Source organism: Bacillus rossius, chromosome 14 (assembly GCF_032445375.1).
Source record: "Bacillus rossius redtenbacheri isolate Brsri chromosome 14, Brsri_v3, whole genome shotgun sequence".
Lineage (NCBI taxonomy): Eukaryota > Metazoa > Arthropoda > Insecta > Phasmatodea > Bacillidae > Bacillus > Bacillus rossius.
Genome location: NC_086341.1, coordinates 46786890 through 46810832, shown reverse-complemented (window position 1 = coordinate 46810832; position 23943 = coordinate 46786890). Strand labels below are relative to the sequence as shown.

At 38.1% G+C, this 23943-nt stretch overlaps 1 protein-coding gene across 3 annotated transcripts in view; it reads left to right on the top strand.

Moving 5' to 3' along the window:
* Nucleotides 1-2698: 2698 nt before the first annotated feature.
* LOC134538863 (uncharacterized) overlaps nucleotides 2699-23943 on the top strand; it is a 74768-nt gene continuing 53523 nt past the window's right edge. For 2 of the 3 annotated variants that reach the window (XM_063380433.1, XM_063380434.1), the window contains exons 1-5: nucleotides 2709-2839; nucleotides 3852-4072; nucleotides 7735-7810; nucleotides 16066-16293; nucleotides 19347-19540. In XM_063380433.1, coding sequence (XP_063236503.1) covers nucleotides 3864-4072; nucleotides 7735-7810; nucleotides 16066-16293; nucleotides 19347-19540 — 707 coding nt within the window. In that variant the 5' untranslated portion in view covers nucleotides 2709-2839; nucleotides 3852-3863. Of the gene's footprint in view, nucleotides 2840-3851; nucleotides 4073-7734; nucleotides 7811-16065; nucleotides 16294-19346; nucleotides 19541-23943 lie in introns of all 3 variants that reach the window. The other variant, XM_063380432.1, reaches the window with a different exon arrangement.

The window sequence follows — 23943 nt, the reverse complement described above, 5'->3', positions numbered from 1 at the left end:
TGATGTGCAAAGTGTGCATCTCGAGCGGAGCGAATTGCGAAGTGAGGAAAACGTGATAGTGTTGACGAGATTTATCACTGGAAATCCTGTCACAGCCTGGACGACCCCGTCGGTTGACGAACGTTTCATCCACGCTGCGACCCGGACTCCATAATGTGCTACTTCTCGCGTAGCAGAGCGAAGCAGGTATGTTCCGTGCGGCTGCCTGCAGGCGACTGACACCTCCGGCGCCCGCTCGCGTGGGCTGCGGAGGAGGGGAAGGGGAAGCGGGCCGGCGTGGGAGAGACGCGACTCGCGCGGCAGGCCAGGCTTGCTGTTCTACATGATAACATTGGCACTGAAAAATATATACAAAACTATTTAAACACAAGTCATTAATTAATTACGAAACATTACGCAGTATTATCCGATATGTATTTGACAACAGGAAATACACTGACACGATAATTACAAGATAGAATTATTAACAGACACGTATTCACTTTAGGACATTCCATGGCGCACGCGGGTGCGTCCCTGATCGTAACCACCACACTGCACTTCACTTAATGCAAGAGAGGACACTGACGAGGCATAACGGTGTCGACGGTAGGGCCGTTTCCGTGGGTCAGAGTCGCTGCCCAGCTGCTCCGGTAGAGAGGGTAAGTGCCACATGGCAAGGGAACTACCCTAAGTCGGGTGAAATAAAAGAGTTTATGACATTAAGTTGTGTTTACTGCACATGTCACACGCTGTAATGAGCTGTCACGGCTCCCATCTGTGACAGTCCATCAGGGCGAGGTCCGGCTCCAAGCACTTTGAGCGCGACACGACACTATCAGTGACCTGACTGGCGGTGACATGACAGTGACGCGGCTGGTGGTGCCACGACTATGACACGACTGACAGTGGCGTGAATGATGGAGACATGACTGGCAGTGACGCAAATGACGATGACACGACAGACTGTGACGTAACTGTCGACGCGAACGATGGTGACGTGACTGACAGTGACGTGACTGACAGTGACGCGAATGACAATGATGTGACAATGGTGACACGACTGACTGACCGTTCGACTCTCACTCACAACTTTACGACCGCACTCTCTCATTCCACTCAGGCGACTAACTCGACCCACGCTCCGCGACGTCTCAGCGGCCTCCCCCTTGCCGCGCGCACATGAATCCCCCCTCTTCCCTTCGTGTGCGAGTGCGTGGAGCCCACATGGTCACAGGCAGGGAGACGCGACTCAGTCGCCCGAGAAACACATCTACAGGTAAACAACACAAATAGATATTTACACAATCACATAATTACATAAATAACACCCTTATGAAAGGCACATTACTGTTATGGTGGTGCCTCTGCAGGATATTTCCCTCTCGGCCAAGGCAATTTGTTACACTTTTGCGCACGGGCGCCGGCGCACACGCAAGCCTGAAGCAGCAACGGGCAATAATGGCATCAGCGAGCTGGAGGAGCACTTGGGACGAAGTCAACGGTCTGAAGGAGCCGGAGAGACACTTGGGTCCATGTCAGTTTTTAACTTTTTGATGATATTTAATTTATGTTTAAAAGTATTATTTTATTGGAAAATGGAAAAAAAAAAAAAAATCATGATTTTTTCTATGATAAATAAAAAGGCGAATAGATAATTACTTGTTAGTATTTTAATAAATGCTTATTTTATTCAGAATATCACATGATTATAGAATTTAACTTTTTAAACCTTTTTAATTCCTTATTTAATAGTTAATTTTGCGATAAATATTAAAATAAAAATAAAAATATCCTTGCAGGTATCGTATCCGCGCCTTAAGATTTTTACCGCTGCATTTTACCATTGCACAATGTCTCAGATTTAAAATTTGAAGAAAAAATATCTGTTAAATAATATCTTTGTTAGATTGAAACTCTAACTGACAACTGTGGTAAAATTTCTTGTTATTGCTAGGTATGTATTTAAACCCAACAAAGCTTCCAAATAAATAATTTTAAAAAAATCTAGTATTTACCAGTTATTTAAAAAAAAACAACAGATTTTTAAAATACAAAATACAAAAACCTTCAATTTAACACAATTTTTAAGAAGGGGAACACTGATTAATTCATATTCCAGTCCGCACAGCATGGATGCATATTTCTAGGTTAGTTTTACTCGCAGTCTCTTTTACTGCCCAGGAGTTGTAAGAATTAAAACAAATGAACTCAAGCCGAAAAGAGTTGGTAACTTTCATTTAAGCCATTAGAACGATTTTTAAAATAATAATTTTACATGGTACAAAACAGACATCTTAATCAAAACATTTGTATGTTTTTTTATGCTTGCCACCGGGCACTTTGTACCCAATTGCAGCTAATTAATTAAAAAAAAAAAAAAAAGTAAGATCATCAACACGAGTATAGTCTACATCATGTGTAGTTTTGAAATAAAGAAAAAATGTTAACAGAAATACTTTATTCAAAGTATCTTGACATTTAAAGATTGATTCAACATTGTCATTTGTAACACGATAAATAATTTATTCATTTTATTAAAAAATCATGCTATAATATTACGAATAACATAGAAGTAGCGATCGTCCCTAGTCAACCAGCAGACGAATTCCTGAGAGTATTTTGCTACCTCTCGAGAACAACTTTTTTCCCTAATGACTGTTTCCGTACTTTATTTACTCTATGTGTAGGATAATCTTAGGTTGGCAACAAAGTTGTGAATGTTGTGTTTGTATTGGTTATGTTGATGGTACATCTTCAGGACGTTTTGTACTTGTTAAAGTGTTATTTGCCAGAAAAGTCGTATTTATCTGAAATGATTGAGTAGGAACAGGATCAGCACCCGGAAATGACGTCTTAGGTATGGTTCTTAGTAGTTCAAATATGATATGCTCCTTTATCTCCCTGAAATAATTTTTCTCGTAGTCCTTTGGTTCATCTAGGATGTGATCAGATTCGTCCCTCTTTAAGTAATTTTGCATTGCCATGTTTCTTGACTATCCCGCAAAATAGCGTTTTTTAATTTCTACTAAATAGTGGAGATTACGGTAAATATTTAATTAAGGGCCACAGTTGTTGATTGGCTGTATAACCTGCCTCCTACCAAAGTGATCCGGGTTTGTTTCCCAGTGGAATTGAAATCAGTATTTTCGTATGTAGGAAACACGACGAACCTAGCCGTGTGTTGGTGGGTTTTAGTGGCCTGACAAAAAAAAATTTTTTTGACTAATGATAAAGCAGGTCGATTTTAGGTATAACGTATTTGTATTGTATACTTAGCGCTTTATGATGCGTCTCCTAAACGTTGATTGGTTTTATTTCCCGGTTTCGAAAATCATTAGTGGAAAAGAATAAGAGTTTGTCAAGAGTAACATTGTATGTTTCTTTTAAATCTTCTGTAAAGTAGTCCCTTTGATTGTGATACCGTTTTATGGGCCCTTAATAGTGTTCATCTTCTCCTTTTATATGTTATTTGGATTGTTCCAAACCTTTGTAACCGGCTCATTTTGAACATGGTATAACCATGACAGTTTGTATCCTGCAACCAGGGGTGCAACAACTAAATTTCCAAAGGAGGGGCTATATACCTTTTTATAAAGAATCCACGATCCCTCCTATTAAAGCAGAGGGTCCGGGGGTCCTCCCCCGGGATAATTTGTATTTCAAGGTGGAAGATGGTGCTATTTAAGCAGTTTTATTATCTAAAAATTGACTACACAGCACTTTCTTTGCCCCCGTTTGCCCCCACTTCAAGGTTTCAGAGGGGGGGGGGGGGGCAAAATACCCTTGACCCCCCCTGTTGTTGCGCCCCTGCCTGCAACATGCCATGTTTTGCAGGGAAGTATATAGGTATGTGTTACTTGATGCCGTAGCGCGTGGGCAAGATGCCTGACAGCAAGCAGCCCAAGAGGAAGGTAACAGTCGAGACGCCCCCCGCCAGCTCCAAGAGCAAGGACTCGCAGCGTCGGCCGAGCGTGTTCGAGCGCCTGGGAACCAAGGCCGGCACCCCGACAGGCTCGAGCCAGGCCAACGGGGACAACATCTGCCGCCAGTGGCAGCAGAACGGCAGCTGCGTGTACGGCAAGAACTGCAAGTGAGTGGTCCGCGCGCTGCGTGTTCGTGCTTGTTCAGTCAAACACTTGTACCTGTGCGTAGCCTGTGTATTCGGTTCCTAATCAAGACATGAATGAAACATTCTCCTTTAAAGTAAGGAAAAAATATCAATGTATGGTATTATAAACACTGATAAAGATGATTGTGTTCTGTTCACTTTGTGTGTGGGACATTTCTTACTGTTTTATGTTTGTAGGTAGAATCATTGTAATGCATTGAAGATGTTAACGGTTTGTTATGCCTGCAAACACTACTTGGTAAATATTTACTTGGGCGGTATTTCCGAAAAAAATTGTTAAAAATCCGAAAATACCTTTATTTTATGCTCTTCAACTTCCTCTTTTCATTAAAATCGGCGGAGATTAGAAATTCCAAATACTTTAGGAGATATCGAATTTTTAAATTTCTTCATATGTAGTTTAGCGGTATTTGCGAAAAAAAAATGTTAAAAATCCGAAAATACCTTTATTATATGCTCTTCAACTTCCTCTTTTCATTAAAAGCGGCGGAGATCAGAAATTCCAAATACTTTAGGAGATATCGAATTTTTAAATTTCAGCACAAAACCAGCGCATTCCTGTGGCGTGCGTGCACCATTGTTTCTTGTTTACGTACGAGTATCTATTTTTTTATTGGATAATGATTTCACGTGATTGTTCGTGATAGGCCAGAATTCAAATGAACTAATACGTGATTATTTAGTTCAATTATTTTTTAAAACGGTGTTTAATTACCGCCTCCAACTTAGGTGAGTTTTTAACGTTTCTAATTTTAAAGTCTTATTTGTTATTTTGATATTGTTGCGCAAGTAATAAGTAACAAAAAAATTTACGTGAGTTGTTACTGTACATCCTTTGTTACGGGTTTGTTAGGTAAGGTCAGTTACATTATAAATAATTTAAAACTAAAGAATAATTAAAATTAATTCACATTATTTTTAATATCACCTTAGTTTGAAAGTATTTATAATGTAACTGACCTGACCTAATCAACCATTTTAGTTTACTGTTCACCCTCTGTCCGGGTTTGTTTGGTCAGGTCAGTTACATTATAAATATTTTAAAACTAAACAGCCATTAAAATTAATTCACAAAATAATTTTTAATGTTGGCTTAGTTTGAAAGTATTAATAATGTAACTGACCTGACCTAATCAACCATTTTATTAGTTACGCATTCACGATTCACGTATTCACGAACACACGGCAAAATAACAAAAATGGCGCCGCTCGAATGGTTCCACAGGTCTTGTATTGCAAAATTAAAAAATTCTATATCTCCTAAAGTATTTGGAATTTCTTATCTCCGCCGCTTTTAATGAAAAGAGGAAGTTGAAGAGCATATGATAAAGGTATTTTCGGATTGTTAACATTTTTTTTTTTCGCAAATACCGCTTAACTACATATGATGAAATTAAAAAATTCGATATCTCCTAAAGTATTTGGAATTTCTTACCTCCGCCACTTTTAATGAAAAGAGGAAGTTGAAGAACATAAAATAAAGGTATTTTCAGATTTTTAACATTTTTTTTCGGAAATACCGCCCAAGTAAATATTTACCCACTACTTCACCGATTGACACATTTTCTTGTGAGGCAGTGAGTGGACACTTCTCTCATTAACAATACATAATCACAATCACCATCTGTCGTAAAGCATGAACTACTGTTAATTGAAATTTTTTAATTTTTTTTTTTTACATAAATAACAAACACATCTAAAGCTAGAGTTTCATTCTGAAACTTAGTACGTATAATTTTGAAATAACATGCAGTATTGTGACAAAAATATTTTATTATACTCGGGACAGGAAGCATCCTTCTTTTATCCTGGAAGAACAAACCTAAGTGTTAAAAGTTGTGTAGCAGGAGAATGCAGAGCGGTTAGCCTAAGAGTAGAATCTTGGAAATGGAAACATACCGTTAAAGCCCTGTTAATCTCATTTTTCGGCGTTGCTTACCGCAACCCACCCACGTTACTAGTGGATAATGCAATTTTATTCGGCTACAACGTATTAAGGGCTCCGCCTACCTGGGCACACATACGGTGTGCAGAGCTTCAGGAAAAACAACGCGATTTCAAAACTACTCAAGATATCCGAGTGGGGCCTATTTACGAATAGCATTTAAGAGTTCGCTGAGGGCCGAAAAGTACTTTTAATTTCAGATTAAGTTTTTAAACTGTATTTTTAGAAGCGTTAAAATGCCTAAAACGCGTGTTTTCAGAGTAATTTTTAGGCATAAAACAATCAGTACAGATTCTTGAAAGCACTTAAGGGGCTTGCATAACACCTTTATCTTCATTTCTCCGCCATATAATGTTACGGTCACCGCTGAAATTTCACATTTATCCTGTGACGACGAGACGAATGCGTGCCAGTTCAGAGCCTTGCGCTTAGAGGCTATACCACGCTGGAAGAACCAGCGAGCGTCGCGCTTATCATCCCACCTCACTGACACACATACACCCCTGACGAGGCGGGCCCCTTAATGAATATTTTTTTAAGTTAAAAAAAAAATTGATTTTGGACAGTAATGTTATTTTTTCTATTACAGTAAAAGGTGTTTAATCTGGAATTCTGTGGTTCGGCACATTTTTTTAATTCGGCACCAATCATACTACTCATGTGCAGAAATTTTTCGGTTTAAATTCTAGCTGTTCACCTGGGTTGCCAGGTTGCATTACAACGCCATGAGCATTTGTAGTCCGTTCAGAGTTTATCTTTACGGTCAGTTTTCATTTCAGTACAGTGCTGCCTGTTTTCTAGTGGGAGACATTTCATGTTTTCCCTTTTTATATTCCTTTCAAAACTACGTATACAGTATTAACATTTCAATAATCCTGCTTATTCGCTAATCCTGCCTTAATGAGGATCTCATCTTGCAGGATTAGACCTTTCACAGTATGCTTTGGCATTATTATATTTCTTGTACTTAACATGTTAAGAAAATGTACATAAAATTTATAATGTAATAAAATTGAAGTAATTGAATTCCCCCCCCCCCTCCCTTTTTAAGTCATGTGTAATTATATTCTAATAGGTTCTGTGTAATGTGTTAAGGGACATTAATCTAGCCTACAGATTTATTAGGTAAATTTAACTTAATAAAAGTGTTATTTTAAAAATTAATACAGAAATTACATTCCCTCCCCTTTCCAATAGTTTTATGGACTTGTGTTGTTAATGCTCAAAGGAAAAATTCATGTTTATAATGCATCATAATTTATTCCTCATTTCGTTTCACTGACGATGTTCAAATGATTAAAAAATTTCAAGATTTTTTAAAATAATACTGTTCCTTTGAATTTAAGTTGAAATTTATCATGAAGTATAATTGAGTTCCAAATTTAGATATTCATTAAGGGCGTTAATTAATTTGACATTTATTCTCAACATTATGCAATTCCTGTTAAAATGGTCTTTACATAACTCAGATGTGAACAAAAACTGATATGTATTTCACAACTGCTAACAACGTCTGTCCATGTTACAACTGGACGCAAGTGTAGTATGAGTTCAGCGCAGAGTTCTTGGCCCCTTCAGGTAGCAGTCACTGCTGGTAATCCATGTTGTGATGCTGGGGGCGTCTGCAGGCGGTAACCCCACGCTTGTCACCGCCTGTGTTGTTGTGTTTTGTCGCCAGGTATGCCAGCACACACACTCTGATCAGCCCGTCCAAGCGCCCGGCCAAGAAGGAAGGGGATGGGAAGACAAAACAGGTGCGGTTGCCACTCCTGGCTGTTGCTGTCGTGTTATCTTGCAGTTTGAAAATCAGGGTTTGTGTACACCCGTGGCGGCTATGGGTGTTAACAGTCGGTTTCACCAACATGGGCTGTGAGGGAGAATCATCTTGTTTAAGGTCCAAGTTATCTGGAGCTTCGACACGTGTTCTCTTGAATGTAGGCGGGCGGTAATCAGTTTTGGTGCAACTCAAGGGCACCACATGACCTGAGCCAGAAAAGGCAAGTTTGTTGATTGTCTCGAGCGAAATTGAAAATATTTTGGTGAAACAGTCTACCTTCCGGAGTAGGCCTCGAAAAGAGAAGAGGTTTAAAAATAATGAAGCGGATGGAGGAATTTACTTGATCAGTTTTGTGAATGTTGAAGTCCTCGAGAAGTGATGATAGCGATGATCTAGCGAGACGGGGGAGCGGTCTCTGTGTCGTGGCCGTTCGGGGATTGCTCCAGTGACAGTTAGGTCTTGCTCTGAATTGTGCCGTGGCTGAAACAATACAAACCCTTCAATTTTCAGACAACACATACACTAAAACCCAGATGGATTTATGTTCACTACTTTTCAGCCTATCGGGTAGTCAGTCCCCAATAGCCTGGCAGTAAACACAACAAAAACAAACAAGAGTTTCAAATTAACAAGTCGTGGAGTCGCTGAGGCATGCTGAGTGGCAGAAATAAATATTAAAAAAAAAGAGAATAAGTATTCATTAACAATAGCTCATCAAGACATCTTTAATAAATTTTTGGTTTAGCAATAATTCTGAACAAGAGATTGAAATGTATGCAAAAGCATGTATGCGATACAATAAATACACAAATACGTAATGTTTTAAACGAATGGATATACAATAAATATTCGTACAAGAAAATCTTATACTGACATGGTAAATGAATTAAGAGTTACAAGGTAGTAAAAACGCGTACAAATGCATTTTATATGCAGTTAACCAATATAAATCATAAAAAAACATTAACACTAAATCTCATTATAGTCTAAGTAAACTTACACAAAGTATCAAATATTACTGAAAAGACAACTAATGAAAGCAGGCATCACGATTCAACATTGATTAAATACAAACAATTGACAAAACACCTGAACAAAGCTCTAGTGAGCAGCTAACATGACTCGCCCTCAAAATGAAATGGGCAATAAGCGGGTCATCAAGGGCAATAAACAAGACATTAGCTGCCATGTCATTACAAAATTACCCCAAACAGGATAAGCAAAAGGTCAAACGTGAGTAACTAGAAAGCTAAAGTAATACACAAATGAAGGGACGACAGCTTTAAAGCGCACTGGAAAATCACACCTGACTCGGCGTGGTCCCCGTCGTGGCCGTCATGAAAAGAGGTTGCTATAACTGTGCATAAAGGCACAGTCACACCAAAAGGAAAATAGTTCAGAGTGGCAGCCAGGGGCGTGCCTGGGGGGGGGGGGGGGCTAAAAATATTTTAATATATAATTCATAAAATGAAAAAAATAAATATTTACTTTTATGAAGTTACGGCCAGTATTTTTAGATAGCCTAAATCAGCAATATTGAACACGTATTTTTCAAAATTTTCCCGGGAGAGGACCCCCGGACCCCCGCCTAGCTGGGGGGTATTCCATACCCCCCAGGCCCCCCGGAGAAAGGCCCTAGCCTTCTGCCTGACCCCCCCCCCCCCCCCCCAGAGAAAAATCCTGAGCACGCCACTGGTGGCAGCCGAAACATATTTCAAAAGAAAGGCAGAAAGTAATTAATCAGAAGTGTAAGTGCAGCCGCAAATGCACGCAACGAGCGAAACGAACATCCCAACATACCTCTAGGCCACGCTCAGTTAGAGGCACAGCGGCACAAGTGTCGGAACATGAGCATAATGAAGGAGTGCTGCAACTAAGCGTGAGCATCAGCCCAAGCAACAGTATATGTCGCCTCAAGCCTCCCCTCTGTGCCTGCGCAGAGACATCGGAAGGGGAAACTGGAAAGGGGGGGGGGGGGCATGACAGAAATGGTTTCAAGAGGGTGGGGAAGGGAAGAGGAAGGAGGAAAAAAATAAATATAGTTTAAAAAACTAAAGAAACATGCTTTTAAAGATTATCAAACTAAAAAGTTAAAAATAATTTTAAAATTTAATTTATGACAATAGTATATAAGCAATACTAGTATAAACGAGAAAAAAGCTTGAGGCGCTTTGTGCCATATTTTTTGTATATTAAGGCGCTTTATGCCATATTCTTTGTATATTAAGCGCCCCATGTTTTTTTCTCATTTATACTAGTATTGCTTATATACTATTGTCATAAATTAAATTTTAAAATTATTTTTAACTTTTTAGTTTGATAATCTTTAAAAGCATGTTTCTTTAGTTTTTTAAACTATATTTATTTTTAACTTTTTAGTTTGATATTCTTTAAAAGCATGTTTTTTTAGTTTTTTAAACTGTATTTATGTATAATTATCATAGGGAAATGAGTTACCGACACTATAGCCCGTCCCACTCTTAGATTGCAGTACACGGCTTATGGCACGCGCTGTTGCCAAATCTCTAACACATTACGAATTTCAGGAGATGCGTGTATTTGTAATTTGGATCGAACAAGCAGCATTTTAAGAAATCATATCGTAATTTATAATATTTTATACTATTACACATATAAATTTGTAATAATGCCACTTTTATGTAAATTTCAAATAAAAACTACCTATTGTAGACGAAAATTTCTTATAGTTTTCTTTTCTGTTTAAAAATCCCATATATATATATATATATATATATATATATATATATATATATATATATATATATATATATATATATATATATTGTGACGTGTCTCCGTCAGACGTCCCGCGTACACCTATACACATAACAATAAATAACCTATAACATTTGGGGGGTGGTAGCTGTTGGTAAGCATGGTACTCGAGATCAAGTCTTCTCCCTATACAGGAAGTGTAGGGTATAATAAATTTATGTACTGAAAGGAAACATGATTAGTTCATTCAAGCACAGATTTTATTCACTAGGATAATAAAAAAAATAATAATCAAACAAATATTTGATTAACAAATTAATAATAAATCATTTAACAATGGGATGGGATTAACGAATAAATAAATACATTAAATACACATTAAAGTGAAGTCAGCCGGCAAACAATTATCTCTACAACATGGCCGACGTCGCCTCTCCGCTGAGGAACAGAACACTTCCCAGTTACCACTACATACATACTTATAACCAGACGTCAATTTTTCCCAAAACCAAATAATAAATAATAGAGGTGGAACAATACCACATTATTACTTAAAAGATTAAGACGAAGATCGTCCAAGAAATAATTGTTGCGAACGAGCCATGGCCAACCACTTACCCTCTGACTTGAGGCGAAGCAAAGTTGTTTCAAACCGACGTGGACCCGGCTCCCAGAGAGGTCCCCAGGCAAAAAGCCCCGGCCCCTCCCTGGAAGGAGGTTTTAACTACCAAACTAGGCCATGCCGGAAAAAAAAAAACACGAACGCCGGGGAAACTTAGCCAGGGGAAACTCGCGTTCCCCCCTCTCCCACAAGGAAAAATGAAAAACAAGTGAAGTAGACTGTTCCTCCCTCCCGCAAGGAGAGAAAAAAAAAAACAAATGAAGACGACAGTTTCTTCTGCGCAGGCGCGAGCGAGCTCTCCCTCCCTCCCCCTCCTGCGCTGTTCGATTATTTCTGACTACGTTTCCAAAGTCGGACGCCAGATGGCAACACTAATCAGGACAGAGTCCTCGAAACGAGTATACAAAAGCCTCGCGTTGCAGAACACACAGAACGACAAACAAGAGACAAGCGTAGCGCAGCGGGTTGTTCTGGAACGGCGTGTTGCAACCTCTCAGCAGGCCCTGGCCAGCAACCCGCGAGAATGAGCTAACCACGCAGCCTCGCAAAAGCCCGCGGTGCCTGTAAACTAATGTTGCAGCAACCTATATTCCCATACCCGCGTGTCGAAATCAACCGGCCGAGCCTGGAAACGTGCACGTACACCAACACGTAAACCTGACGAGAAACAAAAGTACAATAAAATTTAAGAAAAAAAAGTAATGAAATTTTCAGACCGTGACATTATATATATATATATATATATCACATTTTCATGGGCCCGATAAATGCCGTATTTTTGGACAAGTCATGTCCAAAATGATAAATAAAATACAGTAATGGAAATTCTCGGTCGAGTAAGTTATGGGAAAAATCCGAACAATTGGTTCGAAATGGGGAAGATTTTTTGAAAAACAGAAAAATCGCAACAACTCCCATAATATGAATAATATGGAATCCGTTTTAACGTATGATAACTCGGATTACCTAATGCCGAAAAATGTTTTCTAGATACATTTTTGATACGACCAGCCATAACTGCATGGGTTCGAAAAAAAATTTCACCGGACAAAAAAACGTAACTGCCTTAGTAGACACCTTATCAAATCTGTTTAAATTGTTTGTAATAATATCATAGTTATTTTCCAAAACTTTGTCTAAAACAATGTTTGATAAGATGCTTGGTGTTGAGAAGGATAGAAAAGTAATTCAAAATTTTGTACCATGATCGCTATTGAATTCCTTCGTATTTATTTCATACATTTTACATATTATGTTCAAGAATCGATTACAATATTTTTTGTTGACTAAGGAAGCCATGTATTTGAAATTGCTTGTAGGACAGAACCCCACTTATCTAAACACACGACCCTGTTTCCTCTTACGACGGCAGCGCGTGCTCTTGTACTGATAAGACACATCTTTAACAGCTATTTCCACGAAAACTGTAGAAGCAATTGAGATGGGGCTGCTTTTAAAAACTAATTCAATTCATTGTGAACATTTTTCTCGCTTTCGTCCCCCATCTATCTTTAATAGAAAAATTTTTTTCCGCGGGTAAACTTTTTGATGTTTCAGTTTGTGAGAAAATGCATTTCAATATATTAAAAAAAATATTTAAGTGAAACCTGTACAGTTTTTGTCTTAACATTTGTTCGGTGGCGTCCTAAGGCATTAATTTACTAATAAAAAAAATCTGAATGAAATACACATGTAGGTTTTCTTTTTTTGATGTGAAACATATCGGAATACTTCAAAACAGTTCGCAGCGAATAAGTTATGTTTTTTAATTTTTTCGGACACTTAAAATATTGTTAAGTATTCAAAATAAGCATTGCCTGATGCGTATTTTGATTCTATACAATATGAAAAAAAGCTTGGTCCAAAAATTAAAATTTTAAATTTCGTTTGATATTTGGCAACAACGCACGAAGAAACAAGGACAGTGCTAACGGCAATCGGCGTGTGTTAGAGAGAGAGAGAATGCGCCCATTTACTTCCACACTGCAATCTAAGAGTGGGATGCTCTATACCTATTACCATCTGAGATAACTATTTGGAGTTGCAACGTCACAAAGAAATGGTAAAGTCTCTCTGAATCATTTACAGTTAGATGTATGGATATAATCTTAGAATTTACCGAAAAAAAAAAAAAAAAAATTTTTTTTGCGGCGTGGCCGGGAGTAGAACCCACGACCGCTGAATCCGAAAGCAGACGTCACAGAAGTCGCGTGCCTTAGACCGCTCGGCTAACAAACGTAATGAAATTGGTGGGACATTTTACAGTGATGAGCCACTCACTCTTAGTCGATAGAGTTACAGACGGACAGACAAACAAACATACAGGTGAAGCTAATATAAAGCATGTAAAAAAGAAAAGGGGGGAGGTTGGCGCGCGTCTGATGAACTTCATCGCAGGTGGACACAGACACACAGTACACACAGAACCATACAGACACTCAGACACACAGAGCTGGCGGGAGGTGTGGAAAACATGGCGGGCATAGAGGGTATTGGCAGGCGGTGATGGAGGGGAGGTTGTGAATGGGACAAATGTCGTTGGGCTTAACGGATATCGTAGCCCTGTTCTGCATCAATGTATTCAAAATGGCAATATTTTAATGAAGTAAGTATCAAGAAAATTTATTTTACTGTCTTATATGTACCAGTTTTAAAAATATAACCAATAAAACCAATTCTTGTCTTTTGTGGGTCTCTAATGCCCTTCTTGTGGGTGAGAGGTTAGCCTGTGTTTCCATTGCTTGTTGGCATGATGACACACATTTGACCATACATTGTTAGTATTGGCAGCACACTACATACATTTTTAAGCAAGTTTTATACATTGTATATACTTTTGTCTGTTTTTTACAAAAAATTTAAAGTTTTATAATAAAAATAAAGTAAATTTATTCTTATTTAGTATTCAGTAATGGTTATGTTAAAATTGATTGAACGTATGTGCATTAACATTTCTTTACGTATCAAGATCTGCGGAAGCTAATGGCACACCAGCGTGCCGCAGTGCAGTGGTTGGGAAAACTGTGGTTAGCCAGAAGGCTCAGGTTCACCCTGTCACATTGCGGGTTTACATTTTTCATTTATCATTAGTCAATTTCTTCTCATGTTACACTTCTTACGCATTTCAATTTCAGTTCTTTAGCATTTTATTGTTTCCACATTAAAGCTGCTTGTCTGTTATTTGTAAAAAGTCAGAAAAATATTCTAAAGTTAAGTTTTGCTTGACTAATTGTGTTTTGGTCACTTGATGGAAAATCATATTGTGGTTTTTGACAGATGGAATATATATATATGTGTGTGTATACACACACACGCACACACACATACACACACACACACATAAACTTCTTCTATAATTATAGGTCCTAAATATTTCTTCATAAAAATCTGCCATTAGCTAATAAATAAATTTCAAACATGTTGGGTAAAATATTTAGTGTTTTTGCACGTGATTTTAAATAAATTCATAATATTACTATATGTAACTGTTTATAAAAAGCATTTTCTTCTAAACAATTCCTTATTGAATGTTTTTATGAACTTAATGGCAAATTTTTATGTCATATAATGTACTGGAAGCATGAAATCATGCGGTGTACAGTTTTGAATTAACCTATTGTATGTAGCCTTTGTCTTCAAATTCTTTATTTTTAGTATATCATCCATTAATCAATAAAAATTAGCTTTCCCTAAAACTGAGGTTTCTATGGTTTTGGGAAACCTAATTTTTTTATTTATTCATGAATGATTGCTAAAAATTAAGATTTTGAAGGTAATGGCTACATACGAACGGTTAATCAGAAACTGTACACCACATGATTTAATGCTTTCAGTATATGCTAGGGCTGACGTAAAAAATTCTCTAAGTCATAAAAACCATTGAATAGGGTCTTGTTTGGTAGGAAAAACCTGTTATAAACAGAGCCAAGATTTTATGGTGTTATGAAAAAGTAAATTTTGTCATTAAAAATAGTGGATTTCGTCCGTACCGTCATTAAAAATTAAAACACATGTAATAATAAGTACATGTCAAGTACAATTACATTTATGAACTGCTCCAACAATTTGTGATAAGACACTTCAAATGTGTACATTAAACGATACTGCTACATATATTGATGAGAGCAAGTTAAAAAAAAAAATTGAAACTAAATAAAACTTTGAATTACAAAAAAAAAAAATATATGCAATGTTAAAAACCCAAAATCTTAATACATGTATATTTTCTTGTGATTTTTCTCCACGGATCTTTACCCATGACTGTATGGTATCAGCTGTATTCTGCTTTTATTTACTTTATTTAAAAAAAAATCATATAAACCGAAAAATGTTTTTTTTTTTACTTTGTGCATTAACGTTTTGGATATATAGATAAAGACCTAAACTAAAGATTTATGTAATGAATTGTATATTTTAACAGCTATAATAAGGTAATTGAGGTGAATCTCACTGTATTTTCCCTGGTCGGTGGTGCTGTTTGCCATATAGTCGTAGACAATCGAAACGGTTGCGTCGCGAGGTTACGTGAAGCGGCGACTGGGCCCCTTCTGGTAAGTAAATTTAGGGGGGGGGGGGGGGACATGGTATGTAAATATATTTGGCGAAGAGATGTAAAATATATACAAATAGAATGTATTGTATGTAATGTAATAATGATAATAGAAACAATGTAATGATGATAATGTAACGTTGATTGAAGGATTGTTTAGAATGAAATGAAAGGGAGAAAAAAAATTTACCCTTCGAGTGCTATTGTGTTCCCTCCACAAGGAATTTTTGGAGGGGACATGTGTCCCCCCCCCCCCCCCCCCCGCCAGAGAGGCCCATGAGGGGCGTGCACGGACAGGAGCGAGGGGGACGCGGGGTGTGCGCAGGGCCACGGCGGCAAGGACGACGCCAACAAGCGCCTGCACTCCACGGTGGTGGTGAGGAAGACGCGCAGCCCGGAGCCCAGCTGGGAGAACTGGGACCAGACGGACCTGGAGTACGCGGACGAGAAGGCGCTGGAGAAGAGGCGCCAGCTCCTGCAGCGAGAGCTGGAGCTGCAGATGAGGCGGGAGAAGGAGGAGCAGCGACAGAAGAAGGAGAAGAAGGCCAAGAAGGTACGAGAAGTATTCCTGTTCTTTGGCGTGCAGAGTGGTGTCTGGCAGCACAGTTTCCAGAGGGCGGTGCCTTGGGTGAAACTGAAGCTGAGTCTAATGGTAGCAATGCATGGTGTAATGGTAGCAGAGCGGGGTATGATGGTAGCAGAGCGGGGTCTGTTGGTAGCAGAGCGGCGTCTAATGGTAGCAGAGCGTGGTCTAATGGTAGCAGAGCGGGGTATGATGGTAGCAGAGCGGGGTCTAATAGTGGTAGAGCGTGGTCTAATGGTGATAGAGCATGGTCTAATGGTAGCAGAGGAAGGTCTAATGGTAGCAGACCGGGGTCTAATGGTGGTAAAGTGGGGTTGTGGTTGCAGGTAAACTATAACGAAAGTCAACCGACTTTTGCTTGCACGCTCAAGTTTGTGTTTAATACAATTTCCTGGACATAACGCCATTGTAGTTTAGCACTGTTTTGTCATGGGAAACGTACTCTGTTTGTCTGTGTTCTCCATAATATATGTTTATCTTCCTTCGTTTTGTTAGTGTATTTGCTGCGTCGTCCGGGTTTTGTTGTCTGCCTGCATTTAATTGTAATTTTTGAAACTGTCTTGTCGTTTTTAGCCCACTGTGTTTGTCTGTGCTGTTATTAATTACTAAATTCTGTTCATGTAATTCTTGCGCTATCTGATATTTAAGTTTGAATGTTTTCGTTTGTTGCTGTCTTAGTTGTGTTGTTCATAACACCTGTTTAGGTTCATCTGATTGACTTCAGGTGATTTAGGCTTGTACTCTGTGGTGGGTTTATGTTTTCATTTTTATTTCTTAATTTGCCTTCTTGAATTTTTTTCCCATGACAAACAGTGCAAACCTACAGTGGCGTATGTCTAAGAAATTTTACTAAATCAAAATTCCCCATTGCATAAATCATTTAAAGAATGTCTCAAGTTTAAAGTCCCACATTAAATTTAAATGGCTGAGGACTTCCTTTTAAATCATGTGGAAATTATCTCTGAAGAGGTTTTTGCTTTCTAACATAAAAAAACTGGACAGTCTTGCAAATAGGTTTTCTTTTCATAATAGGTCTTATTTTGCCTATTTATTATTATTATTATTATTCATATTAATATAACATATAAATAAACATTTTGACCTATAAACATTGTAAAAAAACTTTTATTTGCTGTTTGTAAAAAAAAGTGCTCAAAATGTTTCATCAGGTATATGCAGATACGCTGGCTGTATTCTTGTGGCTTCAGCAGTAAAGGTGGCCTGAAATGTTACTTCTACTCTTCACAAAGTAGTGTTATTTTTGACTTCTCTGTAAAAATCATATTAATAAATAAGCAAAATAAGACTTACTATGTAATAGAAAACCCAGTAGCAGGACTGTCCAGTTTGTTGTGTTATAAAGCGAAAACCTCTTCCGAAACTAATTAATTTTAACTGTTTAGTCATTACCGCTCGTTTACATGTCCGTACAAATACACTTTTTTTTCTTTACGGGTGTGGGTAAAAGGCAGTAAAATTTAAACAAATTGCGAAATATTTGGTTGGTTATTATTTTTTTGCAGTTAAGATTTGTAGAGAGGTTTAGCGCGATATCTCCAAGATAGCAATGGGCTTCGTCAGGGCCCCCACATGGCCGGTGCTACCTTTCCTGTGGCAACGGGGCCCATGGGTCTAGGAGGGGGCCTGCGTAGGAAAGAAAAAAAACTTAAAACAAAAAAAAGTAGACTATTTTAAATAAATCATAGAAAAAAAATCAAACAGTAAGGCCTAAATTTTGTTACCGATGAAATATTACACCAGAGTAATATTATTCGGAATGTGCTGTGCGTACAGAACGTGTCTGAATCTACAACTGCGAGTAACAAAACTACCAACATCCGACGTGACACCGTGTAGACGGTGCAGAACACTTGCACTCATTTATTTGCCATTATTCGAAATAAATTTTTCGTTGACAATCGAAACATTGACTTAAAACTAGTTTTAATGTTTTTTTTTTTTAAATAATTGTGAAAAGGTTAAAAAAAAATATAACTAAAACAATTTACGTAAAGGAAAAAAAAACATTTTTTTTTATCTCTGTTAGAAAAAAAAATTGGTTGTCTGTAAAGTCGGTTTACGGACGATAGTTTAACGTAACAACGTCATAACAAAACATTAATGAAATGATTGCATACTTTTATGAATAAAATTGAATCAATTTTATTTTAATAATAAAAGAATAAATACTTGAAATAACACTAGTAATCAGATTTTTAAAATGCAAGAATAATTAACCTTTAAGGTCGAAATTGTTGTTGTAATAAGCAATGAAAACCACATTAACTATTCGTTTAAATATAACTATGAACAAGTTTCCATATAAATAAACTGTAATGAAATATCTAACATAACCTATTATTATTGCGCTCGCCGACAGTTGCTACTTTTTTTAATAATAAAGGAATATATACAGCGTAACGGGACAATGAGTGTGATGGGACACAGCGTAACGGGACAATGTGCGTAACGGGACACATTTTCGTGCGTGCAGCCGGCGTTCATCGATTTATTAGACGTTGTCACGTCAAAAAAAGGGGGGGGGGGGGACATCGTGACCTCTAGCAACGGGGCTCGCAGAATGATGCGGGGGGGCCTGGGCTTCGTGTCACCGGTGTTGAATCCAGGAGCGTAGCCAGGGGGGGGGGGGAGTTAGGGGTTCAACCCCCCCCCCCCCCTTTCTTAGCACCAAATCTTTAATTAAATTTCTTATTCATCACTCAAACAAATTTCATATTAAAAATTAATAACATTTTTACCATTACAATATTTAAATTTAAGTACCGAAAACTGCTAAAATAGCACTATTTTACACCTTAAAATCCAAATTTTTCCCGGGGGAGAACCCCCGGAGCCCCCGCTTTAATAGGGAGGGGGGGGGGGGGGCATGCTTCTTAACACCCCCTCATACACAAGTCCTGGCTACGCCGCTGGTGGAATCAAGTGTTCAGTCGCGCCGGTGCCGGCGGCAGGTTGGGACAGCGGCCGGCCGAGCGAGCGGAGAGGGGGCGGGTGTGTCGCAGGGCCTCAGCAGCTCCTCCTCGACGTCGGGCTCGACCAGCAGCACCTCGGACACTTCGACCAGCAGCGACGAGTCGAGCTCGACCAGCAGCTCGGCCTCCTCCGCCTCCCGCCGCCGCCGGGACCAGGGCCGCAAGGGCAGGCGCGGCTCCAGCTCGTCCGGCACGGACCGCGCGGGCAGGAAGAAGCCCGGCAGGTACGCCCTTCCCGTGCGGGCCGACCGATATTCCCCCGGCCAGCGTTAACAGCGGGACCAGTAACATCAATCGATGTTCGTGCTGAGAAATTCTTTTCCGTCAAAATATTGAAGCCCTAAAACAACGCTGTGGCGATTCCGCGCGTGCTACGATCAGGTGATAAAACGGGGTATTTCAAGGCTTCTAGATTTGAATTTAAAATATTAGAAAAAAAATAAACTAAATCAAAAAAAAATTTAATTCTGATAACCTCTCTGTAGTTTACGAGGTGCATTTTTTTTTATATTCTTACCTAACCTGCTGCCGTTCCTTGAGATATTGTACTTTTAACTTGTTACATATAAATGAAATGCAATATCATTTCGTCACTATTGTTCATATTTTTAATTTTCTTGTATATTTATTTTATTTTTGAATCTTTAGACCTAAAATTCAAAAACAAGGGATATATTTGAAGTACTCTTTGGGCTTCAAATATCGAGATTTAGTTTAGAGAAAATTGGGATTTGACCCATAACATATTTTAATTATTATATATTTAAAAAGCACTAACTTAAAATTTTCAATCTACATAAAATATGATTGCATGTCTTCCATGAAAGGCTATCCCGTGACTTGCTGCTAGCGCGTCCTGGATGGTGTGAGGTAAACTAGCCCTGAAGTTTCAATCTTTTTGCGGAATGGCGTATAAACGAACACTCGGGCGTTGGAAATATTTTTGTGTAATATAAATCAAAAACATTACAGGCAATGAAGAAGGCGAATTTGCTTGTAAGGAAAGGGTAAACTATGGTTTGTTGATTTGTCATACGTTCAATACTGATACTGACAGCTGTAGGTTCAGTTATAAGTTGTGTTTAAATCAAAAGCGAAAGATCAATCATAATTCATAATGCGTTTAAATACCGGAAATAAATAAAATATAAACTATTTGGACATAAGTTAATAACAATTGTGATAAATATTCATAAATTCAGGCCCTGATTACTGGTATAAATAAATGCATGTTCAAATAATTTTTTTTTAAAGCCTAGGTCGCTGATCATTTGCTCAACAGTGTTGTGTTTTGTCGTAGTGAACACCAGGCAACGTGCTTCTACCTGGAAGATCTGTGGGACCGCGATGTAGCCTTGTGAGTGTGTGTTAGTGTGTGTGTCCACGTGTGCGAGTGTGCTGCACTTTGAACAACGCATCACATCCTTTCCGTTGAACACGTGTGTTTTGGGCAGGGGCTGGAAAAATTAGCATTTTTTTTTCTTCCAAAGTTAGCACCTATTATTTTATAAATTATCATCTGTTATTGTGAAATTAGCAATTTAAATTCAAATTTTTATATATACATTCTAAATACATTATTTGTAAACTAAATATTCATATATACGAATACCTTCAAATAACCCTTTAGTTCACTTTTGTCTAAAACCCACAATTTTTTTTTTAATGCCTTCTTGGATTAAAACCACAAAAAAAATTATCTTAATTCTTATTTAACTAAAAAAAAAAAATTGGTTCTGCAATATGCCAACAAATGTTATGTTGCAGGTTAAATTCATATAATAATACACAGAAATACTGTATTAATTGGGTTGGGTTGTATTTCGAAGTAATTTCAGAATGCATGTAACTTGACTGCATCACACATGGCAATATCACGAGGTATAGTGCAAAGAACAGTAACCAGAATGCATGGGTAAAGTGTAACATTTGGAGGAACTCCATTATCTGTAGTATTGCTGTGATCTACTTCACACTCCCACTAAAGCATAAAGCAAGAAAGAGCAACTTTTTTTTTTTTTTTTTTTTTAATCTTATTAGCCAACCATACTCCTTCCTTCTGTGAGATCAGATAAGTCTGTGGCAGAGATTTTTGCAAATGAATGACATTTAAACTAATTTAGCTGAAAAAAAAAAGCATTTATTTAGAAAATTAGCTAAAAAGCATCAATGATATAAATCTATATTAGCATCTGAAGTACAAATTCGCAAAAACAAATAACATCTATAGCAAAATGCTAATTTTTGCGGCCTCTAATGTTGGGTGGGTTCACCTTGCCATGGTGGCATCGCTTCAGTGTTTCTGTGGCTGAGTCCGCTCAAATGGACAAGAAAGGAAAGAGAAAGCACTTGTTTTGAATATGTTTTATTTCACAATTCTTTTGGGCATACAATTTTTTTTGTTGTTCCATTGTCTGTGCAGCTAAAGAGATTGTCTGGTTTGCCGGCTCCAGAACACGCAACATGTGAGAAGCAATCGGTGTCTAGATCCAAACCGCACTATTATAATGATTGGCCCTGAGCTAAGCAATGAAAATATTAAAAATCTTACGTTTTTACCTATTTGTATTTTTATCTATCTTTTTACCTGTCACAGGTGTGACATAGGTATATAAAAACACGGGTGTTTTTGAGTGCAACGTTGCGTCTAAATGTTGAAGCAATCAGTGAAGAACTTTCAGAGATTTAAGATTTTTATTTGTTTGGATTGAAAGAAAAATGTTGATATGAAAAATGGTAGCAGTTTCAGACTCACACGCTGTCATGTTTTTGAAAGTTTTATTTCACCACCACTCACCCTAAAGCCATTTTTATCTGTTGACGCTTTTAGAATAATTCACGGTGATTATTTTTTTTCCTCCAAAGGTATGGAAGTTATTGCTACAGTAGAATCTGTGTTATTTGAACGTTTGTATTTCAAAATAATTAAGCATACAAACATTTTTGCTGGACCCTTCAATTTCTTTTTTAATGAATGAATAAAAATAAAGTGTATACATTCAATTTTTTTTAAAAATATAAAATGATGTGCGTGTAACATCTAGTGAAACATGCTGAGATTCTGTGGAGACCACATATTTGTCTTTTCAGTGGAAGAGGGAAGGAGACCGTTTACAGCTCTGAGACTTTTTTGGCCGAGAAAGGAATTAATTCTCCGGCAATAAACGTGCCCAAAAACATCATAACCTTTTTTCTTCGCCACCCCTGCCCACAGCCGGGTAGCGAGTGGGGAACGTCCATTTACCCTTTCAGAGAGTAGTTAGGTATCTCCAATTTCCCCCTCACCCCTCCTCCGACTGCCACTTTACGTATACTTTAGATTGTCCACGAAGAGTAGCGCTGCATATATGTCCCTGGCTTTCCAGCTGCGTGCTATTGTAAAATAATGTATTACAGTACACTCCCGATCATCCGTGAAATTAAGTGGCAGGGCCACCGCGGATAGTGAAAATCGCGAATAATCCGCAAAAGAGCCGAAAATGGGAAACAAAAAAAGGAAACATTAATTTCAACGTAAAAATCTAAACATTTTTTAATGATGCTAAATATTTAGTATTTTACTGAATAATTAACATACAATACATTTCAGTAATGTAAACATAAAAGTGCTCAACCATACGACTAGAAACAAAGCACGACAGAGAAAAAAATAGCAATTCATGCCAGCCTACTGCGTGAGTTATAGAAGGCCTGTGGCGTTTTACTGTATACTGCACACAATACACTCGTCAGTAGAGTTCAAATTTGCTAACTTGTAATAAAATAAAGATTTACATATGTGCTGTATTTTTTTCGTAGCATGTGCGGATAATCCGAACCGCGGTTCATCTGCCCGTGGATAATAGGGAGATTACTGTATTTCACTTGCTTGGTTTTATCCTCCTACTGTGAAGACTCTGAAATAGCAAAATGGCTTATACCGGCCGTCCGAGCGTAAGGCACACATGCTGAGAGCCGAGAATGAGACTCAGACCTGGGAGTGATGTGATCAGCCTGTGGTGCGTAGCGTACGGTTCTTACAAGTTTACAACTGAAGAGCTGGCTGGGATGTCACTCAAGAGCTACGAAATAAACAGTAATGGTGCGGAAAGTCACGAAACTCAAAATTCCCAGCATCCTTTTTTGGTAACTTGCACCTGTGTTTTTATGCATCACTTCAGTTTATAGTCGCACGTTATTAGAGACAAGATTTTATGAACTCTGTATGTTGATAAAGATAGCACCAATTGTTCATCAAATTCTACACTTTATTTGTTCAGTGATACTTAATTCACCAAAACAATGTCTTTTTGACTGATACGTGATGCACTTTTATAATATAATAATTAGTAATAGGCTTGCCCAACCTTCTGGGAAAAAGTAAAAATAAATAGGCAAGTATATGTGCCTTTGAAAAATTGTACCAGTGGCATCATGTAAAAATTATGCTGTGCTTTGAAGAGCGGCTTTCAATCCATGCAGTTTTGTCATGGAATGTTGCATTTGAAAGCTGGGAAATCTCAAGCAAGAAAACAATATTGTTGGGTCACAGTTGGGTCTTGAAAACCTGTCGGACTAGACATGTGGAGATAAGGTAGAACCGTCAACACCGCTTCGTGGCCGCACACACTCGCTAGTTTGTTTTCAT